We start from the raw sequence: 25,089 nt of genomic DNA, 5'->3' as shown, positions 1-25,089 counted from the left end.
CTTAGGAAGGATGACATTACTTTTTTTTTTTGGTGTTATAACTAGCTGGCCGGCGTATTAGGCAGGGTGACCGATGGTTGTAAACCAGATCGTGAAAAGTGTACATTTCTCAGTACAATCCAATTGACATCATTTTAGTGCCCTATCAGTAATGATACCTACACTTTATCTGTGGATCACTAGACATTAAAATGCCAAAGACAATTTCTCATGCGTTACATCGGAATAACAGTAGCGGCTAAGGGTTCTTAAACAATAATTTTCTAGAAATTATGGGTTTAGATGAAACATTTGTAGTGTGGCTCTGTGAGAGAAAGAACATTTTAGCGGAGAGATGGATAAAAAGGCGGAGCAGTACACTTTCAGCAAGTCAGCAAAGATTTGATCTATCTGCCAATTTAACAAGAGTCTTCTCCATTTATAGCAGAGATGCTCTTTAATGTCTCAAGTATTAGCTTCATGCTCGTCACTCACGTAATAAGAGGCCCTTTTACAGTCAATGGGTGAGCTGCCAATGCCAGTGCTTCTAAATATGGTTTTAAAAAAATGTCAGGGTGTGTCTATGTGTCATCCACTCACAGTTGTAAATCTTTTCTGCTTCAAAGTGCAGCTCACCGATGCAGAAAAATGTCAAACTGAAGACATTTTCATTCAAATTTCCACTGTGGAGATTCTGTTGTTTTTGTATTACCATTACCGTATTTTCACAATTATAAGGCGCATCCTCAATGAATGACATTTTTTCCATATATAAGGCGCACTGTATTATAAGGCGCACTGTCTATTTTAGAGAAAATTTAAGACTTAAGTGCGCCTTATACTTGTGAAAATACGGTGTAATTGCTATTGACTTCCAGGTATGAAGCACTCACTACTTTACAGTCACCTCTAGAGCCAGCCATTGCTTATCTTTTGGATTTTTTGTATAAAATCTTGTAGTAGGGGAGGAGCTATATGATGGAAGATTTTGTAAACTAAGATGGCATCTGCATATTTAACAGTATTGTTTCAGTTCAGGCGTTTGTGTTTTTTTAATGTCTGACAGTGGTGGTTTTTCGTTTTTGGTTTTCTGTTTTTTCCGTATATAAGGCGCACTGGATTATAAGGCGCACTGTCTATTTTGGAGAAAATTTAAGACTTTTAAGTGCGCCTTATAGTCGTGAAAATACGGTATAGTTGATAAAACACATTTGAAAAAATATAAATGTACACACATAGTAGGTAATAGTTGAAAAAACTGTAGTTGTGGTCTTTTTAAAAACCCACTGAGCCATTGTACTCGATACGAGTTGCTCTATATACTCAGCTCGGCGTCTCGGTGCTCTCCAACAAAAATACGGAGCAGGTCTATTTTCTGCTCCGTCAACGTCCAGCCGGATCAAGTCTCGCTCAAGCACCCACCAAAAAGGAATAGAACGGCCTACTGTGTACAGTAATTGACTAACGCACTGGCCTCCCTCCTTGGTTCGCTCGTCAACCGTGACATAAATGGCGAACAGAGCGTTGAAATAGAAGTCAACTGGACGGGTACCTCTAGCTTTTTAAGGCATGCCATTCATTCTATTTCAAATATAAATCCGTTTATGCCAGGGTGGAATCTAGAAGAGACGGCGCAAAGCAGACAGAGAGAGATGAGCCAGTAAACACGCATTAAAGAGCTGGCCCTGTGACCTTTTAAAACACACACGGTAGTAGAAATGCCAAGCGCATCAAATGAGGCCGCCGGATGGCACCTCTCTTTGAACCGTGTCGCCACTCGCCGTGTCTGCGGCAGGACGGACGGAGGCTGTCGAGGCACGATGGCTTCCCCCATCTAACCCCGCCACGGGGCCTTCCGGGCTGACGGTGCTTTCTTTTTTTGCTCCTTTACGCGGAGATCACACTTGCAGCTTGAGATGTACCCTGTCACTTTCGATAGCGTTTTGCCATCGGCGCTGCAGGCTAGAGCTACGTGCGCAAATCCTATGTAATGCCTGTATCTGATGTGGTCCATTTTTTACTTGGACAAACAAGTGATTTAACAAATGCTTTGAGCAGAAATGCGTTCACAGTTGGAAAAAATGGAAGGATTGTATAATAATGCTAGCCCAAGTTCTATAACGTTGAATTTTTCTCTCTTTTTTTCAACAGAAAGAACAGTGACAGCATTAGCAAAGGCAAGAGTTGTACTCGAAAACATCAACAAGGTAAGAGAACTTCTCTTTCACTGGAAAAAAATATTTAAGCCTAGGGTTGTAGGAATATGAATTTTCATTTAAAGCAAATTTGAAGATTATGGTTAAATGTTTGTCATCACTGTAACCCTCGGTTAGACCTCTCTGTATTTTTACTGATAGTTTCTCGGCTAAGGTTTATTCCTGATGACTGCATTTTCAGCTTTGGCTTCAGCACATGTTCAATAGGGTTTAGATCAGAGTTCTTTACAATTGCTCTATTCTTAACCAGTCTTTGATTGTGGTAAAAGTTCTGAAACATTTGTGTAAATCCAAGCAGTCTGTCCTGGTCAGCATATTTCACAATTCCATGATGATACAATGTCATTTTTTTAAATACAATGCTAGAATAGCAACATTTTCTACCATTTGGATTTGAATTTAAATCATTGTAATGATATTGTGTACACAAATCAGTGTATCAGTCTCGTTGTAGTGGGTTTAAGGAAGCATAATTTCTGGAAGTACATTTAAAAAGACATTTTCCATTTGGCTCAGTGAAACTTACCTTTGCCAGGTCCACCAAGGTGTTGGCCTGATCATTGAGTTTTCTCTGTTCCATCTTCACACTGCGCAGTCTGGATGAGGGTGTTGGGTAGTCGAGAGGGGAGGCAAAGACCAGGAAAATAGACCGAAAGAGTGGAAGGTTGAAGGTTGTTTGGGGTTATGAAAGGGCCATTTAGGGAAAGAAAGAGGAGGGACAACACATTTTGTTATCAGGAGCGTTTTTCCACTCGTGACTCTAAATAATAGAAACGTTGTTGCGCATGCATCATCATTACAGGCTTAGAACATAATATTCATACATACATATATACTAAATGAATATATATGTATAGAAATCCAAGCATTTGCTGGTCTTTGTCAATTCAAACCAATTCATGCAAAAAAGATGGAAGCATATTACATTTGGCTTTTATTGTATGTTTTTCTAGTCCAAAGATGATGTAGCATTTGAAAGGGAGGTTGTGTACATTTACTTTCATTGTTGTTCCCTCTTTTTAATAGCTGTTAGCCAAAGTTGCCAACTAAGCAAGCAAATAACTCTTGCAGCTAATGTAATGAATTCAATAAAGTGCAACTCACTTTGCTCACTTGCAAATGAGAAAGTAATGCTATTGTGAAATTGTGAAAATTACATTTCCGCTCATACGGACACACAAATCAACAAAATGTCTCACGCTGGACATGTTATTGTTAACCCTTGAGTGCTAGCCGTTAGCGCGTCGATTAAAGATAAAGCTTTTATTCGTCATCCGACTCCAATGTACTATTTGTCAGCCTGAATGCAATATGCTTCCATTCCATTCTGGCGCACGCTTGAAATCCTTTTGAAATCAAAACATTCTCATCAGTCGTCACCCAAAAAAAAAATAAGCTATTGAAAAACCACGGCATGCCCATTGTCACTGCCACATGGAGTCAGTCCAGTGCCAGGATTCAAATCAAAACATCTTTCGATCTGCATGCGTGCAGTGGCTGTGAGTGGCGTGTACACAATGAAATATGCGCGTATTTTGTACATGAGGTACTTTTTTTTTTTAAAATGTGGATGCCACAGATGAGGCCTGAAATGAGATGTCATATGCCATCGCTTTGTCGACGTTACTTTACATACAGGACTTGTATGTGTGATACACAAAGTTGTCGTCCCTGCCGGAGTACCTGACAACATCGTTGTCCCTGACTTGAATTATGTGTCATTGTTGGCAGCGGTGCTATTTTGGCCATCACCTGGACGTGTGAGGGGAGGAATTTGCCTGTTCAGCAAATTACCAGACAAGATAGGATTGAGTGGCGTTTATTCATGTGCAAATGGCTTGACAGGAGCTGCGAGCTCCTACGTGCTTTTGACTGCTCAAATGGCTTTCGGCTTTCAGACTAGGTGGACAAAAGTATAGGGACACTGTACCGTTTGGAAATATATACTAGATATGTACTTTTTAAACAGGACTATGCGTTTTTTTCCATACCTAATGAACACAAAAGGCGAAATAGAAATTGATTTTTTTTTTTCTTAATGTGAATGAATGCTTAGCACAAAAATGTTTTGGATGCTGTACTGCAGTAAAAATATAATATTAATAAACACCAAGAAAAAAAATAATCAATCGTGTAATCAGGGACTAAAGTGAAGTGCAAAAAAAATCAACATTTCAAGTAAACTCTTTCAGTGGCATTGATGATAAACTTACTTTTATCAGAATTAGAACTAGTTTGGCACTAGTAGCAGTCCAATGACTTTTGAACTTGGTGGGCTGGCAGCCATTGAATTTTCATTGGGTGTTGGCTTCCAAAGTTTAAAGTTCATTGATTGTTTAAAGCCTTCAATGGCAGGGAATGAGTTATCTTTAATAATTGCGTTTCTGTAATCGATTTAGTCCCATTGCTTGTTGTTTAGTAAAAATGTCATTGACATGAACAAGTTTCAGCTCTTAATAGAATTACGTGTTACGGAACGTTAAAATATGAATAAATACTCGACGTCCACAATGATTCTGTTAATGCAGGTTAATATAGCATACAGAATAGCTATATTAATCATGGGCTTACATAGTACAAGACATTGGAGATGAATATGAGTCACTAGCCAACAAAGCTCAAGCTCATTCTCTGCATTCTCTTATTTTTTTCTTCTTTTTTTTACCCAGACATGCCATCACTACTATTGGCAAAATGTAGCATTTTTTTTCACCCCTTCATTTTGATACCATTGAAGAGAGAGCGTGGCAAAAAAAATCAACGACTTAAGTGCAACCAAAAACAATTTGTGCGTATTTATTTTTTTTGGTTTGTGTTGGCTCTTATTTGGGCAACACACACTTTGTTCATGCATGTCAAAGGCAGACATGGAGGAGAGAAGAGGATGTAGAAGGAGACAGAACAGGAGGATACATAGAAGACTCAACTTACTTCTGAGCTCTGCGGTGATAGAGCAAAACAAAGACAGAACACAGTACAGTTTTAACCCCACCACAATTACGAAACCACGAATACCTTCACACTTGTCACTGTAAGCACAAGGTCAAAAGGGGGGGTTGCTGGGAAAAGGGAACAGAGGAACGGGGGTTGGGAGGACCGTTATTCTATGTCGTGGTGTGTTTTGTGGATGTGCCTGACCATTACAGGAACTTCAAATCGTCCCTAAGACTATGTATTACACAGCTTGAAAAGTTTCTAGCACTGGGATTAGTATGATACAATTTCAACTTTGAGTTATTGTCCTTTTGAGAACGGTAACTGGAGAATAATATTCTTTCGTAAGATGAAATCGGGACTTACTGGTGAATGGCTTGGAGAAACTTGCGTTGGTGTTTCCGCACCTTGGCGTGATCAATCTTTTTGACCAACTTGGTGTGTTTGTAAATGAGCCATGTTTCCCTGAGTACATTGGCAGCTGTGTTCTTCACCTGGCAAGTGAGGAATACAAAATGGTGGATGATGAGAAAATGCATGTGATGGTTTCCATTTTCCTCATTAGGGTAATGCGTGTTTGCGAAATCCATTTGTTTGTTGTGGTTGTTGACTCACTCGTTTGCAGAGTTGTGTGTCCATCATAAAGTTGTGGACATGCTTCTCTGCCTTGGTCAGCTCCAGCTTTCTGGCCACCACTGCAACCACAAGTGCAGTGCAACCAGCTCCCTGTTGAGCCAATGAGACGGTATTACACTCAAAAGAGATGTGATTTGTGTGGCGTCAGGTCTGGCCGTTGGTTTGAACCAATTTTTTTAAATCGAAAGTGGTTTTTATCTACGTTATATCAACTTTAGCACTGTTTGCCCCAGTACTTTATAAACCTGGTGGTCTGTTAGGTTTCTCTTGCATTGAATCAGATTGTAGTGTTTTTTTGAGAAGTGAGACTAAGTCATTTTTAAGAATGGCTTGTAATAACAGAATATTTACAATTTCTAAAATTGCACTCTAAAACAGTGCTAGAAAATATTGATTTATTTTAAGCCACATCTGGTGATGTGGTTGAAATGGCAAAAGTTCGATACAAACTAGAATTTTATGGTATTTTTGGTCATTAAAACACCATTTCAAGACTATAAGTTGAAGTATGGTCAATGTTTTCTAACATTTAATAGTTGTAATTTCTAGCCAATGTAAAATTTAGCAAGATTTCTGTTGCTTCATTTAAGTTAAGTTAGTTAAGTCTGTCGTGATTACAACCTCAACTTATTTTAATGAGAAAATAATTAATGTATAAGCGGCTTTTGGAAAGAGGAACCTACCATAATCCCTGTAAGCAGACACACGCCTTTCCCACAGTACGTGTGCGGTACCATGTCCCCGTAGCCGATGGAGAGGAAGGTAATTGAGATGAGCCACATGGCTCCCAAAAAGTTACTGGTCACTTGCTGTTTGTCATGATACCTGAAGTGAGAAAGACGAGCACAGTTGGGAGACGTGTAGTGAGTAGGGACGGCACGCAGTTTGGAAAACACAGGCATGCTGGATTAAGGTGTGTTTTGTGCTTTTCTAGAAAATTTTAAAACATGGACCAAAAGTAACCAACATGTCAGCTTGATGGATGGTTTTTAATAATGTCTTTTGAATGGCATGTAACAGAAACCAATTCAAGTATTTGTGGTACTGACATACTACCATTGGGCCAGGGACTTAATTATTTGAACTGGTTGGGTTGCCAGTTCAGATCAACGAGAAACTGATGCAACTATTTCCAAATTGAATTCCATTACATTCATTTGTTAGATTTTTCCTTGTTTCTATTTTTTTCTTCGCACGTCATGCTGACGATCCAAGCTTAAGCCTTTCTAAAGATACTTTTTTGGGTTTTGTTCCAAAAGCGTAGATATATTTACGCAGCTTGTTAACAGATTGGGTGATTGGAAGCATCCGTGGATTTCCCGGTGACATCCCGCGACCAAAAATTACCGTTTTTCGAAGATTTGCCAGAGTCGGTGACGATGACAATGAAAATGTCGGATCAATCTGGATTTTTTGAACACGACAAGCCAACATAATGCCATGTGGCTTTATCCCCAAAATATATGTCCTTGCGGATTCCATTAACAGGCGGCGAATTCACACTTTTGTTGTCATTCTCCCCCAGAGGGCTTTATGATGCCCCCAGCAAGGTTTGAAAATGGAAATGATCACTCCTAATTATGTTGCCTGCTGAAAATAGATGAGTGCCATGCTTGAATTGACAATCTAAAGACCCACCGCCAAGATGCAAAGATATTAGTACAGGAAAAGACACCACGTCCAAAAGCTGTATTGATGACATTCCTGTAGCTTTTTACTCTGGCAAATCTGTCTAATCCAACCATCCCTATTCACCTCGGTTGATTATTCCCAATGGGCTGTCTAGGAGGAGATCAGATACTGTACAATTCAATTTAGGAGCCAAATCAAATATTCATTAAACACTTTGGGACAACGGCTAGCTGACATCCTCCTGACAAGACAATGTGTGTCAATCTGATTTCTTGGGATTTGCCCAAAGATGTTCTAAAAGGGAATTTTAGTCCGGGCTGATAATGAATTGCAAATTTAAACTCTGCCAGCGACCCACCATGCGCGCTCACAATGGCTCGAATAATTAGCCCTCCCCCCTACTACTTTTAATGAGTATACAACACAAATACAGATTGGGAATATTTGACGGTCCCGAGCATAAATATTGGGACACTCAGGCAGTTCTTTTCTTTCTTTTTTACCACAATTAATTCAAAATGTTCTTTTTTAAATTAATTTTGACGCAGCACCACAATTAATTTGAAATGAGTTTTTAAATGTAGGCCGTCAGCAGAACTTGCTTTAAATATTACATTTTATTTCTACATTATACAAGAGATTAGAAGTACTGAAACAAATGGCTACATGCTTAACTTTTCCGTTAAAGTGAACTCTTGTATTAGCAGCAAGTCAATAACCTGATCTGACTCTAATTGAGCATTTGTTTTTGATTCCTGAAGACAAAATGGTAGGGAAAATGACCCAAAAACAAAGAGAAATTATATTCAAATACCATATTTTTACAAGTATAAAGCGCTCCTAAAAGTTTTAAATTTTCTCCAAAATAGACAGTGCGCCTTATAATCCAGTGTACTTTATATATGGGAAAAAAATTTAAAATGTCATTCATTGAGGGTGCGCCTTATAAAGCAGTGCGCCTTAAAATGTGGTGCGCCTTATAGTCGTGAAAATACCTCAAACCCTGAACATCCCAATATTCATGGACCTAATTTGATTTTTAAAAAATCCCATTGACACCAACATATTCTGTCTCCTCCCATTCACCCCCTCTCAAGACAAATTTGCTGTTTCCTATCGCGCTTCATAACAAGAAGTGAGCACTAAAGTGGAGTCCTTGGAATTCAAGCTTCATTGATGACATGCAAAGGAGCAGTCAATGCAATATCATGCAGTACTTAGAAAATAAAAAGCTTCATACATGCTTGGGGCGGGGGGGGGGTATATTGAGAGCAAGGTGGGGAAATTCTGCCGTATTACCGCATGGAAGCGGGTAGTATGTCGTCTCGGATGGATCATTGGTAAAGAGTGGCGCAGTATTGGATGTGCTGGTTGAGTTTGACACCGCTGTCTCTTTTACCTGCATCTCAACATTTCACCAGCTGCCCTTTGATAGCTGCCAGGGGGGCTTAACTCGATCGCTAGTACGCTCGTTTCATTTATCGGCCTGAGCGGGAGTCGAGAAAAGACCAATCTAATGCAGGAGGGAAAAAGCAGGCCGCACTGACGAAGCTCTAAAGTAGCAGTTTCTTGAAGATTGTGTGTTGAGGGATGGTGTTTCAGTGGAGTTGACCGTGATTGGCCTGTTTTGACTGGGACAGGGTGGTATTGTTAGAATTGGATTGGATGTTGGTTGTTGGCTGCTAAAGAGTGAAGCATTTAAATGATCAAAAAAGTGGTAGTTCGTAACTCTGGAAACTAGAATGTTTGTTTGCCAAGTTCTTTACTTGCTAATTAATTTTGTCTGATGCGATTTGTTTATGGGGAAAATTGCAGAAGCATAACTTAAGTTCAAATGTTATTTTTATTTTTTCTCGTACATTTAGTTTGGGATGTTTTATTTAATTAAAGAATATATTATAACAAAATGCAATCACAACAAAAATAGACAGTATAATGCCCATAGTAATGTTATGTTTTAAAAATGATCAAAAATAGCACAAATTTTATGAAGGTAATAAATGTTACATTGTCTTAAAATCTGTGCAATATAGTTTTGTTTTTTTTGGATGCCAAAATGTATATGTCAACATTTTAGCAATATTTAACTTCACTCTTAGACTTCTAGTTGAGAAAGTTAAATCATATCATAGTTAAATCGTAATAATTTCAAGACCTATTTTATGTAATTATGTACTCTCCATAACAAAAAGCCTTAATGTTTAAAAATTTGGAATGTCATTGGGTAAAATCGACATTAAGAGACAGAGACAGAACAGGTGCTGATCAAAGTATTTCCAGGCTCTCAATATACCGTGTTAACATTTGCAGAAGCACAGAAAAGAGCTGGCACCACTTTAGAACAATTCAAGGATAAGAGCTTACATACCCCCATCATCAAATCTTCCTTACAGACGCTAAGTAGTATGATGATGCGCATTGGAAACTCACAGTAGTCTCCAAATCAAGCACCCAAATAGTTTGCATCTATTATGTATACGTAATATATTTGGGGAAAGCCTAACGGAATTGACCACAGTCATCGCTCCATCTAGTCATCGGTGCCTACTACAAATGCATCGTTCTCTCGTCAGTCGTGCCCTTTTCAGAAGAAAAAGTGCTAATTTCCTCTGTCAATGTGGCTATCGGAGAGACAAATAATGTTGTAGGGAAAGTACAGCATGCACACATTTTCACACAAACCAGCACCAGCAGCAGCAAGGCAATTTGCCCCCCCAAATTCTTCAGTCTTCTTCTAATTTGACGCAAACATATTTCCAGATGGCTTTTATGCTGTAATGAAATTACTTCCGTTATAGGATTGGTTCAGAATGATGGCATGATTTGAAACGCTTGTCTTTCATTGGGCTAATTCGTTTAATCTGTTAAACCCCCCATGACACAGTCGTTTAGAATCATTAGCCTATTTCCGAAAAGAGCTGTTAGCGCAAGGCTTGAGACTTCCATTCCAAACTTCAGCCCCATTCGGAAAAATGACTGCCACTTTCCATAATCTGGTACGATTCCCATTAATACAAACAAATTAAAAAGCTTTTCAACGAGTGTACGAAAGACCCACGTTCGTTGAATTGACGGATTTTGCTTGGCAACATTTGTGTTACGGTATCTTCAACAGCAATGGTTAGAAACCAAAATCGGCAACGTGCAAGCACCCCCGCTACAGGCAAAGCGAGCATGCAGCAGAGCATATGTGGACTGATGCAATTAAATGTCTTTCATGACGGCTTAACGAGGGAAAGGAATATTTTTTTACTCCAAGGCCTTGGTCTGACAAGCAGCCTAAATCTATTTTTTAGTCCATTCAGTTTGATGGTGTGACGTTTCCATGATGAACCGTGTATTATCAGACAGCTTAAGTCATCTAGAGAAGGTTTTCCCAGGTTTTGGAACAATTCATTGAATGATATTTCATAGATTATAAAAAATAATGGAGGAAAAATAACAGGCATGAAGATAAATTGTAAATGACGAACAACCAAGACACTTTGCTTGAGTTTCTTAATGAGATATTTCAGTTTCACTTAAACATAATTCGCCACTTGTTCAAAAAGCATTGCAAACCTATATTTGTCAATGATTTTTTTTAAAAAGACGTTAGTAAATAATGACCATCCCAAAAATCTGCAGTTGTTTCTGTATATCCAAACCGGCTATGATTACTGTCGGTGACAGTATGTAAGGACATATTTTGGGATGGCGAATAGTCCCTTTGCGTCTTACCCACATTTAATCCATCGAGGAAAATGATACTGACAGCATTTTAGTGAATGATTATGTACAGTATATTGCTATCAATCACATGAATAATTAAACTGAAAGGAAAGGCTTTGTTTGCATGATGGATTCATTGCAATGTTGTTAAGAAATTGCACAATGTGACTTTGCAGTCTGCGTGCATTCAATTTAAACTTCAGGACAGGTGATTGAAAACAAATAGAATCCTATTTGTCAAAGGGAACACTTCCTGGTCATAATTTAATGCCAGTAAATGTTGAATCGTAAGTTGCTACATTTGTGAATGACTCTTTGTTTTTCTTGATATTGCTATCAGCGTTAGCAACAGGTCAACAAGTGTATTCTCCCACCTTGCTAAAAGTGCACTTTTCTGATCTAGCGTACATCCCCCACAAAGCGCTGTTCATGCAGCTCTTCATTTTAATATTTCAGTGCTGAGTTGTGTCTCTGGGGTTATCAGATATCAAGCACTCCATTACAATGTCTCTGTGAACTGTTCTGCTGAGTGCCAGCCAACGTGTTATGGCGTGCCAGTCCTACTCTGCAGGCCCCATCTCACATGAAAGGAAACTGGGACCAGAGCTCGCAAGGCTTTTACTACAACGTGTACGTTGAAACAAGGAGTTTTACTACGAGGCTCATCTTGCTTTTGTTAGCGTCAAGTTTGTGTGGCAGGTTCAGGGGACGCAAATACGTTTTGAAGTACAAATATATAGCACTTTTCCAACCACAAAACTAACTCTAGCCAATAAATATATGTATATTTACTTAAAAAATCACATTTTTGAGCATTTTCAACAGGCCTACTAATTAATAAATAGCAACAATTTGGATTGTTTTGTTTTTGGGGACGTCAGTTTGAATACAAAACCGCATGTGGCAATGGGAGTTGTGCTAGCGACGCATTGTCGCGTGACAAAACGAGGCTGAAGGCCACATAAAAGATCTGCTAGGGATCAGTCAGGAGTAGAAGAGAGTGAGAGAGGACAAGCTTTAAGATAGTGAGGGAGAACCCTGAGAGCTTAGTTAAGGAGCTTAGTTGAGCTAAGTTAGCTCCGAAGATGGGTCGCATCTCGACGTTAGGCAAGAGAGGCCCCAAAGTTAAATCCATCTTGCGCAACATTAGCATTTCTTCCAACTCCACCCTCAGGCTTTCTGCTTTTGGTATCTTTCATTCCCTTTCTTTTCCAAACAGACTCCATCCTTGTCCAATCTCACACCGTTCTTTCTGTGATGGTCTCAGCAGCCATGTCAAAGTTGACTGCAGATTCTTGAACAACATTTTGGGGAATCAAACCCCTCTTTTTTTAATCTCTCGCACCCTGTTGTTGTTTTCTTGGACTTGAAAACCAAAAACACAGCAGTCCAACCCTCGAATTGCATTTAGAAACAACTTACCTTCCTATTAATTTACAGCTTTCCACTTTGCACACATTATTGCGGCGCTTCATCATAAACACACACCCCTGCTTGGACTGTCTGGCAACAGACTAGTTTCTATAATATAATATAATGATAACAAGAAGAAAAAAAAGCTTTGCGTAGAGGTAACTGACAAAGCATTACAGCACTCTGGAATAAATTTGTGAAGGGAGACATATAATGAGATGGTAATGAAGGAACAGAAAGGTTTTTTGCTCCTCAAACATATCTCACAGTTGGGGCTAAAACGACTTTTGTGCAATATGGATCTATAACAATTGCATAAAGAGAGAAATAGAAGCCAGAAAATGACCTACGGCCCTTTTAGGAAGGACAAATCTCCTCCACTCCCCGACAAAATCGTAGGAACGAGACGTTTGCTTCAAAACGCTGCTTCTAGCCTCCAAAAACCTGGAAGGGATCCACTTCAAGGATCTTGCCACCTTCAGGCCAACAATTCTAGAGGTCCTCTTTAATCGTAAGCTAAATTCTCAAGGGTTGGGGTTGAATTTTGTCTTGTCCTGACTAAAAACCCTCCCTTAGCAAACCCCCAATTCAGGGTAACAGTGGCGCCAGCTCGGTGCAAAAATAATTTGGATTTATATTAATTTCCACAACTAGAAAGTGAGGACTCACATGTAATCCCTATGGAGCAGCAAAAGGGGGGGAATAAAAAGTACAATAAAAAATTATACAATCACCTGCACACCCTTGCGCACACCCATTCATAGAAAAACACACCCATATCTTTCAACACTTGAAACCAAATGACATGCATCAGTCATGGGAAGTGTCCCAGTGTTTTTTGTGTGTGTTTGTGGGCAAACCATTAACTGCTTCTCATTTAAGAATTGAAACAATGTACTGAAGTATGAAAGTTAGAGAACTTTGAGCAACCACGTAAAAACATGATCTTGTAGTATGTTTACATGACAACAGTCCAACAAGACAGTCAGAATGGCCCAAAAATGCTGTAATTTGCATTTCAGACCATTTTAGGGCAATCAAAAATTTGGTGAACAATTGTTAGTCTGTTATTCAATTCTTGGCTGCCAGTGACAGTGCTAGATGGCCAATCGATTTCATCTGGGAAAGTTTGGTAGCAACTGATCACTGTTAACCCTCCTAGACAAAATTGATTGGACAGGTGGCTCTCTTCCTCCTTATGCTGTGAATATAAATGACTTTGTCACAATTAGACATCTAATCAATTTGAAGTAGGACGGCTGGTAGCGAAGGAAAACGTTTTTCAACCCTCCCAGTTCATATGAATTGGACATCTATGGCACTCAACTACAGCCAATCACTCCCGAAAAGTATTTTTGATAACTTGAACCTATTTTTCTTCACTTTTTGCCACTAACAGTGAGTTTTCTGTGATTTATTTTTCATTTAACTCTCATTTAGTTGATGTTTTCAACTTTTTCAACTCCCAATCTTCATTGTCATGTAGACATATTTACAAAAAACTGCTTCAATATATCTAAAGAGTCAAAAATGACCTGTTGTGGATACGACCCTCTACTTCTTACAGTACCCAGAATTATTCCTTGAACTCATACTTAATTTCAGTAAATCCTGACACTCGGAGGACCTCAAACGTCTTCTGCTGGGTTACCAACTGAAGCTTAAAGCCCACAAGTAGCATCATTTAGAGGTTTTGAAGATCTTAAATTTGGCATGCAAGGAGAGGTGGTGAGTGAGTGGTGTGAATTCAGTGGAGTAGTTAAGAGGAAGTGAAGGGATGGAAGGTAGAAGCAAGCAAGGTGGCCTGCAGGACTTCACCAAGCATCAATATTCAGGCCACGGCCGAAAGTGACGGCGAGCCTTGCTCTTTGCGGATCCATAACTTTTTCAGATCAGCACGGGACCACGTGGTTAGTCCAGATCTCAAGCCCCTCCACCCTACCGAGCCTCCAACTATGCACGGATGACTTAAGAAACATCAAAGCTAGTATTAATATCTCATTTCCTTATGTAAATGCCAAATGAGGAAGGAAAGAAAAGCTTTTCCTTCTTCTCTGCCGCTTTCATTTTCCGTCAGAAACATAGCTGCTGCCCCCCCTCGAGACCGTTGTGCAGTTTGGGGCAGAAAACGGGTGAAGGGATCCAGGGGGGCTGCTCTGCATTACCCAAGCAAATCATTCAGCAAACAAACAATTAGACACTCATGAATTATGGACAAGCCATAAAGCAATAAACACAAGGCGTGGGGAGTTGTGCAGCGATTGCTCAGCTAATGAATCATGTGTCAGGGTGGTGTTGTTGATATCGTTGTTTTCTAAAAACAGCCAGTGTCGTGAGCGGCTCGCATGTGCATGTGTGCACCTTCCTGGGCACGTGTTTATCGTAACAATCCCACACACTTTTGCTGTGGATTCAAGTGCCAACCAGTGATGGAAAACAAGGGAATGTAGACAAATGCAGAGCTAGTGAAGGAACCAAGGAAAAGCATACGATGGGAAAATACTGATAGCTGTGGTTGCCAGATTTGAACTGTTAAAATTACAGGAACACCATTAAAAAAACACAAAGATAGATGAGTATTTTGCTAATTTTACATGTTCGCGTCGCTCCTTCTTTTTTCTTTTTTTTACTGTAAAGTCATGGTAGGAAAAAAAATTAACTGAGTGTGCTGGCAGTAGAAGCTAGGCTAATAGCTCAGTAATTAGCACGCTTGACTGCCACAACGACAAGTGCAGTACTGTCACTGCCATTTACGTCCGGACAAAAACGAATAGTTTTTGTTTAGTATTTTTTAGTCATTTACTGTAAAATACTTCAAACGTAGATCTTTTGATGGTGCTTCATTTTAACAGTAAACTTTCTGGTTTGTCCAATTTTTAATGGCACAATTCTGGCAATCACAGCTGCTTTTTCGTTTTTTTGAAGTACATTGTGCAGTGTTTTATCTTGACCCCAGCAGTATCCAATATTTGTAAAGGCGTGTTTACCTCTCGCAGACGCGCACCGTCCACGCGGCAATGATCCAGGACGATATACTGAACACTAGCAGAACAGTTCCTGGGCAGATGGTCATGAGAGTTTTCATGACGAAGCGTGTGTTGAAGTTGATTTTGTTGAGGGCGCCAATGCTTCGAGACGAAGCGTCCGTGAACAGCTTGCTGTGAAGTAGCATGACCCTGCCGATCAGGTAGAGTCTCAGGAACATGGGGATGGAGAGGATGATGTCCACGTCGGCGTGCGCCACCGACGGCGTGTACGTGAAAGCCAGCCGGGCCTTCCACGTGAAAATGTAGCGGCCGGGGATGGGATGGATGGCACACACCAGCAACTCCAGCACGATGAAGAAGATCCGCTCATAGGTCATGGCTATCCTCCAGTCATCTGCACCGTTGTCCACCATAAACAGCTAAGCACAGCAAAAGAACAGCTTTGAGGATTTGGATTCATTTTCTCCCTCGTTAACTTCCGCTGAGGCTTAAGGCAGTCGTTTGGCTTAAACACATCTTAAAATACATATAGAATATACAGTATGTAGTATATCATTTTGTGACAATATTCAAAGCAACAGAAAGCTGCTTTTTTTAGCAGAAAATACGTTTGTCAACTTATATTTTCTTCATTGAATTTTATTTGGAAAATAATCAAGACTCACCTGGATTTCCCGTGCGTGGTACATTATTATAAGACCAAGCAATATAACAGTGGAAAGGCTGATAAGGCATTTCAGTGCAAACGAATATGAAGAGTCCTGTAATGAGAGGGGAAAACAATTTGATTAAAACAATGCAGTCTAACATAGTGCTTTATAAGCCAGACGGGCCGCCAGGCTTCTTTTAGCTACCTCATCTAAGCTAATACACAACTGCATAAGAAAGTATAGAAAGTGTACATATTTAGACCTACATTTTGTTTTAACCACAGAAAGCAAGATAGTGACATTAAATGGTCTTATATGAACAAGCTTATCCCTTGTTTAAAGTTGTATTTCAACCCTGGCTTTTTGTAAGACACCGACTTTAACTACTATTAATAAGCACAACTCTCTAACCCGCAGTATCTCACACTTGATAACAAAATTCCCAATTTTATTTTCATATGGGAGTTTAACCACACAGACATGGGACAGATCACTAAATGAAAAGTTTAGAAGGCCAGCATATTCTCACAGCCAGATCCCCCAAAAGATTAAAACAAAAGGGGGAAACAAATGGCTCCATTACTGTCTCCGACAAGGAGAATGAATGTACTTATATAAACGCACATGAGGACAAGAAGCACAGAAGGTGGGCAATACGCAGCCGCGAACCTCCCTGTATGCACTACACACACTACTTATTAGCGTACAAGTCTAAGTGAGGCCAGATAATGGGGTGTACACACAAACGCCACGCACAGGCCACCGCTAAACAATGAAGCAGCAGCCGGTGTAGGTGCAGCCTGATATTATCCACAAACGCTCTTAGCCGCCATCTAAACCAGCAATTAATCAAAGCACAGCACTAACGGGGGACTTTCCATTTCATGGCAGGTGCAAAAAAAGGCAAGGCTAGCATTAGCAGAGCCCCACCACAGAGAGGGGGCACTGGTGATAAATAGACCAGCTGGATGCCAGAACTGCAGTACTTGTGTGTTTGTGTATGTACGCATGAGGGTCATAGAGCTAGAAAATGAAAGAGTGCATGACATCAGTTTTTAGCCCTTTTAAAAGCTTCCGCGGGACGGCCATCATCCGGTTATTACAATGAGGACGCAGAATGACAACAACGAGTGGAGAAATGTCGTTCTCGATTGTCGGGCTGTGTGTCCTTCAATGGTAGTGATTGCAAAAAGATATTTTTAGCAATCAACTATATTGCTTTGCCCTTCAGGTCGGCAACGTATTCCCAAGACATTCCAACGTCTCAAATTGTTTTAAGAAGTCCCTGTGGGAATAACATTGAGTAAACCAATTAATCCACCTGCCAGAGGTTCAAGGAGTTTCCAATCCCAGAGCGCAGTGGATTTTTAGGAAGTGTTGTCGGAGTTTAGATTGTCACTGGATGCGGCGACATGATTTTTGGGAATGGCTCTTTTCTGTTACGAATTCAAAGTAATTTCCAGATTTAACATTTTTTTCCACAATTTTTTAAACACTTTAAACACTCCAGATGACAAAAAACTAGTCACTCGTGCTATAATGGGTCAGCAGTCAAAAATGGCCACTTGCTCTTTAAAGGGTTAATGATTGTGAGTTTCAACTTTTGAATAGCTGTATCTTTAGAAGCCTGGCGGGCTGTTAGCTTTAGCTAAATTTAAGATCAATTTATGGGTAGTGTGTACAACCTACCTTATTGTAAACCCCCCATGATAGTTCAGTCTCCGTCACCATGACAACAATCCCAAACATTCCAAAAATGAGTGCGTAGTCACTAAGCCGCTTGCGCTTCTCGAAGAGCGCCCGCCGGTGGCCAAGCTTGTAGCCAATGTCCCTGTTTTTCTTCTGAGGCGCCCTGCCTCCGCCACGCCCGCTGCCCTCCCTGACGAGGCTCTCGTTGGAGGCCTTACTGGGGTCTTCTCCGCCATTCCCCTTAGACACCACCACCTCCAAGCCGGAGCTGTGTAGCGTCTGCAGGGGTTGCGTTTCCGAGTCGAGCTCCGCGAGGTTGCGGCGCGACGAGGACGCCAGACTGCCCACGAGTGGTCTCACCACGCCGCCATTGTACTTGCAGGTGTTCATGGCTATCTGAGGGAGTCGGCCACTGCTCTCGGAGAGGGAGGGCTTGGATCCAGCATGGCTCAGCTTCTTCTTCTCAGTAGTGGCCTGAAAAGTTAAAACGCAGATTGAAAACTGACTGTCAGAAACAAGACGGTCACAATATAAAATGGAAAGAATACTGGAAGTCTATAGAGAATTTGCCTCTACGTCTCAGTACACAAACATTGTACCCAAGTCATCAGGAAAACTCAAATGAACCATTAATACAAGGAATCCTCAGGTTATGTACCCCGAGGTATCAGTCCCTGGTCCGCTAATAAATCCCCTTCCACCATAGTTTTTGCTTAGCTAGTGCTTGTCTGTGTTTGGGCGATGGAAGTATCTTTTTTCCTTTTGTCTGTCTTTTATGCTCAGCCCAAAAAATAGCAATTACCATGGAAACAGCTTAACATTATAAAAAGAAGAGAGATACCGACGCACATTGGTGAATATATGCTGTGTTCAGACCAAAGTTAAACTGTGTGCCAAAACGTCTTGCTCATTGCCAAATGCTGGTTTGTGGTGACAAAGATCTTGCGAAGTCAAACAATTACCGGAAGGATAACTTGACAAGTTGAGTTTGGTTTCATTTTGTTGGCGTTGAAGTAGCTGTTTGGTTCTTTCGATTTCAAATAAATAGGTTGAAAGCACCGAGTAGGAATCTGACCCACGCTGCCTATACACAAATCAGACAAAACAACCACTGCACCAACGGGTGACTGAAAAAAATTGTCTTGATAATAATCGGAACTAATCTGTGCGCTAGAAAAACACGAGCCCTGACTAAATTTTAATTTCATTATTAAAGCTACCATTGTACAACATCAGTTATAAATTTAGCGTCACGTTCAAAAGACAGTTGACGTCTCGGATGGGAAAAATGTATCAAAATAACTCTAAAGAAATAGTGAATGTATCTTAATGTATAAATAAACCCAGTGTATATATATAACCAATATTGGCGAGTAAAGTGCAGAAAATTGAATGGTTGCACTGCTCGAATTTAGAATATGAAAGATTGATGTTCGGCATGACCCTGTTTCCTGCCTTTTCCTGCTGAGAAAAGCAGCAGGCTTCCCTACACAGAGGAAAGGACCTTCTCAAATCAGGCATGCTGCGGGGACCTGATGGGGGATCCCGCAGATTTCTCTGCAAATATAATTGAATAGCACATAGATATGCAGCCAAGAATTAATTGTAATGTTTTAGGTTTAAAGTATAGGAAGAAAAAGCCTCCATCCATACAAAACAAAGGCTACTACTACTGTGTCTATTCTACAGAGTAGGGCAGATTATCTAAATGGCTTATGGAAACTTCACATGGAAGAGTGCTTTCTTTTTTCCTTTCCTGAAACAAGTTAGTGTGTATGATGGCACCACTGGTCCTTTTATTAGCCCCGGCAGAGCATCCCTAATGCCTTTTAAATGTGCCGGTGGGAATATGGAAGGGCGTCCCTAATAGAAATGTTCTAACGCCAATCCTGTGATGCTATCGTCGTTTGCATATTGTGGCTCTATGAGAACAGGATTGAAGGTTAAGGATTAGCGCAGCCCATAGTGTTTCTAATCCCCTTTTATGTATTAAAATGCCTTTTTAATCTGTGCCATTAGGACCCTTATACACAGTGAAGACTGTGGTAAGTGGACTATGGGTTTGAATTAGGGAAATATTCAAATACATACAGAAAGTTTGTTGGTTGCAAATACAGAATTTTGGCAGATAAAATATTGATGTGACATATTTTTGCCGACTGCATCTGTGCAAACTTGTCATATTTCAGGTGATCATTTTTAAAGCAATAGATTATTGTTGGTAATTGATAAAAACAAAAATAAACAGTATAATAGCCTTTAATTTTTTAACCTTGCTGTCAATTTTTTTGTAGTTTGGGGATTTCAAGGGTTAACAAAATGTTGATTTAAAAACATGTGCTACTGAAGGCCACACTCTACTGCCTAACTCATAACTTACAAGCAACATGGGCACCAATAATTCCTTTTACTGTCTAACTACAAACTATAATTCCACAGTTAATTAAACAGTGATATCAAGAAGAAAAAAATTGGCACAATGCATGAACAAAAATACTTTATTTACATAAAAGCAGATATGTACACTAGTATTGCCTCTAATACGTTTATTTTTTTTAAATATTATAGCGTTTAACACTGCCATTGACAACAATAGGTGAGGAAAATCAAGAAATATGACTTGTTTACAAACACAAGTATAGCATCTAAACCAAAGTGAACATTTGGTGTGGTTAATAAGATTGAGTGAACACTCGTCTATGACAATTAAAGCGCTATTCTGTCAATAGCAATTGAGGAAAGATGCATCAATCAATTTTAGCATAAGGATTTGAAATGTCTTTGAGAGAGAGAGAGTGCATTAGCTGTTTCCTGGATGTGCAGTAGTAGCTCCGCCTGTCAGTCTTTTCAATGTGTCACATCCGCCGTGTAAACATCACTTTTTCTTTTGTTGTACGCTTCCAAGAATATTGCTCAAGGGTAGGGAGTAAATATCTCTGTCATACCACCTGGAGTATTTTTAGTCACAACTTGCTCTCTTCCCTTGATTCTCTTGATATGTAAATGTGTTTAATATTGTTCCAGACTTTGACAGAAGGCCTAACTTTGAAACTGAGAGAACAGAAATTTTAGTTTTTTTGTCCAGTCAACTCTATCGGATGGTTCGGAGATAATAATTTTTGGAGTTTTTGTAACTAAATAGTAAAACATGTGGGTGTTTTTGTTGTTTAGTTGGAAGAAAAGTTAATATATGACTGCAAGTCAAACTGTAAGTGCAATTATCAATGATCTTATTTGTGTTTGCTGTACATTGCTGATCAGAATTGGCCTATTGAAATAGATTGTTGTTGTCCTCTTCGATTATGTATTGGCATGTTTTCCATGGTTCAAACTAAAGATTTGCTTATTTTTAAGGATTAACTCATTGGCTAGAATCAGTCAATGATATATTATAGTTAACATTTTTTGTCATATTCCGCTGTCTGGATTACGAAAGGCATACGTCTGTATTGAATTGTTTAAATATTTCAGCAAGAGGTTAATGACGTCTAAAAAAATAATAATAATAAGAGGTGATGGGGTTAATCCTTTCATAATGTTAATTGTTACTTAACATTATTGACTCCTTGAAGGCTATGCAATAAAAGCAAAATGTTGTCCTTAGAAAAAGCAAAACATTGTAGCTATAATCTGCTTTCTGATGACCAATTGCATGCTGATACATCAGCGTAATAAGGCCATGTCGTGACAGACTAAGGGCCAAAATCGAGTCTAGCCATGTAAATAGAGAATGTTCCAAAGAAGGTAAATGGTAAATGAACAAGGGGGTCACTTGTGGTCTGCTGTTACATCCTCTGCTTTAGTTACCTCTTCCCACTGGTCATTTGTCATTAATCCAGGTCATGTCCTGAATGTCATGATTGATATTGCCTGGATGTCGTTTTTCAGACATAGGAGCAAATAATCAAATAAAAGGCAATTCATCTGTAAATACAAAAACCTTTCATAGACTTCCAACACCCGAAAAACGAGCTCGAGCTAGGCCAACGTCGTACAGGACGGAGGTGGAATGCCCACCCACACATCCGTCCGTCGGGCCGTCCGATGGCTCCATTTCATTGGGAATGTCACGCGGCATCCAGCCACTATGAAATGGAGCCTCATAATCAAATTGAAAAGCCTCAGTGCAGAAGAGTTTAAATGAAGGCAACTGTCTGCCTGGCTCGCCACTCTCCGCCTCTCTCCTGCCAGCTCAAATCTAATAGAAAATCCTCATTGTTTAGTGATGTATGGGGGTTGCTGTGCTGCAATTTAGCGGGCTTATGCACCCCGAAAAAAACTGGTATAGTACCTGTTTTGGAGTATGGGTGCGGTCCTGTGGATTTGGCTGTGTGTGTATGGCTGGCCATGGGCAGTAGTACATTCTTCGAGCATTGAAAGAAAACTATAAATTTGTTTTTTTTTTCATCATAGTGGATAGAATATTATTTAATAACTTTGAAAAAACACATAATTTTAATTTTTACTTGTGTAAAGGTGGAGGAAATTTAGATAAAATCCAAAATCGTGTTATCAATACTGGCCAACTTAGCCAATTAAAACATGATTTTCTTCATTATCATTGGTCTGAGAAATTCAGAATTGGTATTAATTAATTTGCATAACTGTTTTCTTTATGTCATTTTAAAATGTAATTGGAATTTGATTATGTTTGACAAATGCAAAAATAAAATCATGCAGAGAGAAGCTGCACATTTATAATTCTGCACAAATGTAAAGATCTATACAGTGTATCTAATTATCTCTAATACGCAAGTAGTTGAAACATTTAAGGCTACATTAAGACACCATTCTTCAACATTAATAATGCAACAAATTGCGTTGTCTATGTTCTGTTAATGCTACACATTTTAGTTCAACGCTGCTATTTCCCATTGTTTTGAATGCATTACTCACCACGACGCGGTGGAGTTCCCAGCATGCCTTGCGGCATGCTTTTGTTAAAAAGTGGGGGTAATTACTATGAGTACCATGATTTGAATGTTTTTTTGTTAGTTTTTTTACATTTTTAGACATTTTTTTAACATAAAGTTAAATATAAAGTTTACGTCTACTCAAATTTAGCATCCAAAGCAAAACAATGCAAAATTGTCAACTTATTCCAGAAAGATTTAACATAGTTCATATATGAATATCAGGTTACCAGTGTTCTTAATCCCTCAGTCTTTTGCTGTTTTGACCTCCAATTAGTGATGAAAATGTTGCCACAAAACAAGTCAAATCCTTAACCCCCCTCCCCAATATACTTAGAAGCCCATGCCTTTTGGGAATGTGTTCTCGTCAGGACTAATAACATATTGTCCTCAAAAGGGAATACTCTAATAATTAGCTTACTAAAAGACTTTAGTGTATGTACCCGAGTTAGAGTGTCTTAAAAAGTAGGTCCTGTATATAATGGGGAATGACTGGATGGGGGGGGGGGGCACATACTTTTCCTGTGGGACAGCCACCACTACCTCATTAGGAACCATTTCAATTTCCTGCAAATTACAGAGGAGTGTCATTAGAAGCTGCATTTGTAGATTGGGGCCATAAAAGGTGAAGTGTGCTTGATGAAATGATCTGCAAATTCAACCTGCTAATTGTGACACAGTTGTCACCGGTACATCATGTCTTGGCCTAATCTTTCTACTAAATGCGTGTTTGGAGATGATTTCTGTGCCATTGACGATGATAAATGTCCAATTCATTTGGACTGAGGCAACTAGCCATGAATGATATCTTGTATTGTTTGTTTTTAATAGTTTTCATGTGACCTTTAACAAAGTAGTCAAAAAGCAAAAACACAAGTATAAATCCAGCGTTTTTCCACTGTTTTTCGAAACCTGGCGGGCCACCAGGCTTCTTTTGGCCAGGGCCCCACCAGGCTAAAACCGTGAGTCTAAAAAGGTACTTTGTGTATTTTAATATAGGGCTTCTACTAATAGATGATAGTCCTGTCAACATTTTTACTTTTTAAACCAAAAACGGCCCTTTTCTGCCACTTTTTCTTGGGGAAAGTTGGAAGCTATTTATTTATATGATCACATGAATTTGTATGAGTAAAAATGATGGAATAGCCAAAATGTCCAAAGTATGGCTTTTGATTTTAGGTGCGCATTATATCCTGAAAAATACAGTATTAGAAGATATTTTCATAAAAAGATTTTACATCTGCAGCTGTAATGTAGAGCTCAATAAATCATTTCCTATCTTTTTGCTCATCTACATAAGAACTGAGTGAAGAGTGATTTCATGCATTCTTTTTCTTCTGCTGAAAATGCAGTCACGCATATCAGAGGAATTACAGAAAGGGTCACGCGTGTAAATCCAGTCTAATCGCTACTTAAACGGAAACGGGTCTGAGCGAGCACCAGCCCCACTCAACAGCAAACCAGCTTCCACTTTTGCACTTCTTCAATGGCAAAACATTGTTGAGGCCTGCTGGTATTTATGCCTGTGGCAACATTATTTTTTACAGTGCTCATTTACATATCTTTGAGTGGTTCTGGTGTTATAATGGAGAAGAATTGCATTTTTTTTTAAATATCTACGTTGAACTGGACTAGTGAGAGTGAGAATTTGGATTATTATTCATTAGAGATGTCCGATGTTGTTAATGGAGCTGATTGTGATATATTTTCTTTACTTGTATGATCGCTTTGTTGTGAAAAGGTTTGTTTCACTAGTGTAAATTTAAATTCATAATTTAAAATGTTCTGTCTATTTTGCAAAAATATCTCTAGATTGATTTTTTGTGTGTACTTGTAACTTTTTCACATTATCGAATCTGGGAAATCTCTACGTATTATTAACATAGACTACTTACTTCTCATTTCAGTAATAGTGTCTTGGACTGCCGTCTCCGTGTGTAAAATATTGCTTGTTATTTTTGTTGTAAAGATACTTACGCCTATTTGTGGGGCCTTCAATTACTGACAAATAGCAGTTGCTAGACTGCAAAGTCTACGTGAATGAACCCAGAAGACTGAAACGTGTTCATTAGTTGACTTTTACCCCTGGGAGCTGTTTGACATCCCAGCGGGAACACGGTGGCCACAGAGATGATCACCCTTGTGTGTTACACAAGCCACACTACTAACCCAATCGGTCTCTCGCGGCTTTATAAATCGCCCAAACAGGTTGACAATAACTGTGCATAAACGCCACCTTGTATCACGCCTTGTTTATTGTGAAAGGACTTTAAGTCATCCATGAACAAGTCAGGCAGGGACGCCTTCGTTTTTTTTTTTTTTTTCCCAG

The 25,089-nt window shown here is 39.4% G+C and overlaps 1 protein-coding gene and 1 long non-coding RNA gene across 5 annotated transcripts in view; one reads left to right on the top strand and one right to left on the bottom strand.

Annotated features, from left to right (window-relative positions):
• The window catches only part of kcnn1a (potassium intermediate/small conductance calcium-activated channel, subfamily N, member 1a), a 39,747-nt gene that overhangs the window by 2,142 nt on the left and 12,516 nt on the right, over positions 1–25,089 (bottom strand). For 2 of the 4 annotated variants that reach the window (XM_077723665.1, XM_077723667.1), the window contains exons 2-8: positions 17,848–18,321; positions 16,174–16,269; positions 15,509–15,927; positions 6,449–6,590; positions 5,745–5,855; positions 5,496–5,623; positions 2,722–2,791 (exon numbers count right to left, since the gene is read on the bottom strand). In XM_077723665.1, coding sequence (XP_077579791.1) covers positions 2,722–2,791; positions 5,496–5,623; positions 5,745–5,855; positions 6,449–6,590; positions 15,509–15,927; positions 16,174–16,269; positions 17,848–18,321 — 1,440 coding nt within the window. Of the gene's footprint in view, positions 1–2,721; positions 2,792–5,126; positions 5,255–5,495; positions 5,624–5,744; positions 5,856–6,448; positions 6,591–15,508; positions 15,928–16,173; positions 16,270–17,847; positions 18,322–25,089 lie in introns of all 4 variants that reach the window. The other 2 variants (XR_013327293.1, XM_077723666.1) reach the window with 2 other exon arrangements.
• The window catches only part of LOC144201216 (uncharacterized), a 38,886-nt gene that overhangs the window by 8,870 nt on the left and 4,927 nt on the right, over positions 1–25,089 (top strand). Inside the window, exon 3 of the long non-coding RNA XR_013327294.1 lies at positions 2,131–2,186. This is a non-coding gene — a long non-coding RNA (uncharacterized LOC144201216). The remainder of the gene's footprint in view (positions 1–2,130; positions 2,187–25,089) is intronic.

The sequence above is a fragment of the Stigmatopora nigra genome, chromosome 9, assembly GCF_051989575.1.
Source record: "Stigmatopora nigra isolate UIUO_SnigA chromosome 9, RoL_Snig_1.1, whole genome shotgun sequence".
NCBI lineage: Eukaryota > Metazoa > Chordata > Actinopteri > Syngnathiformes > Syngnathidae > Stigmatopora > Stigmatopora nigra.
Note: the sequence above shows the minus strand (reverse complement) of the source record. Positions and strands in the feature narration are given on the sequence as shown.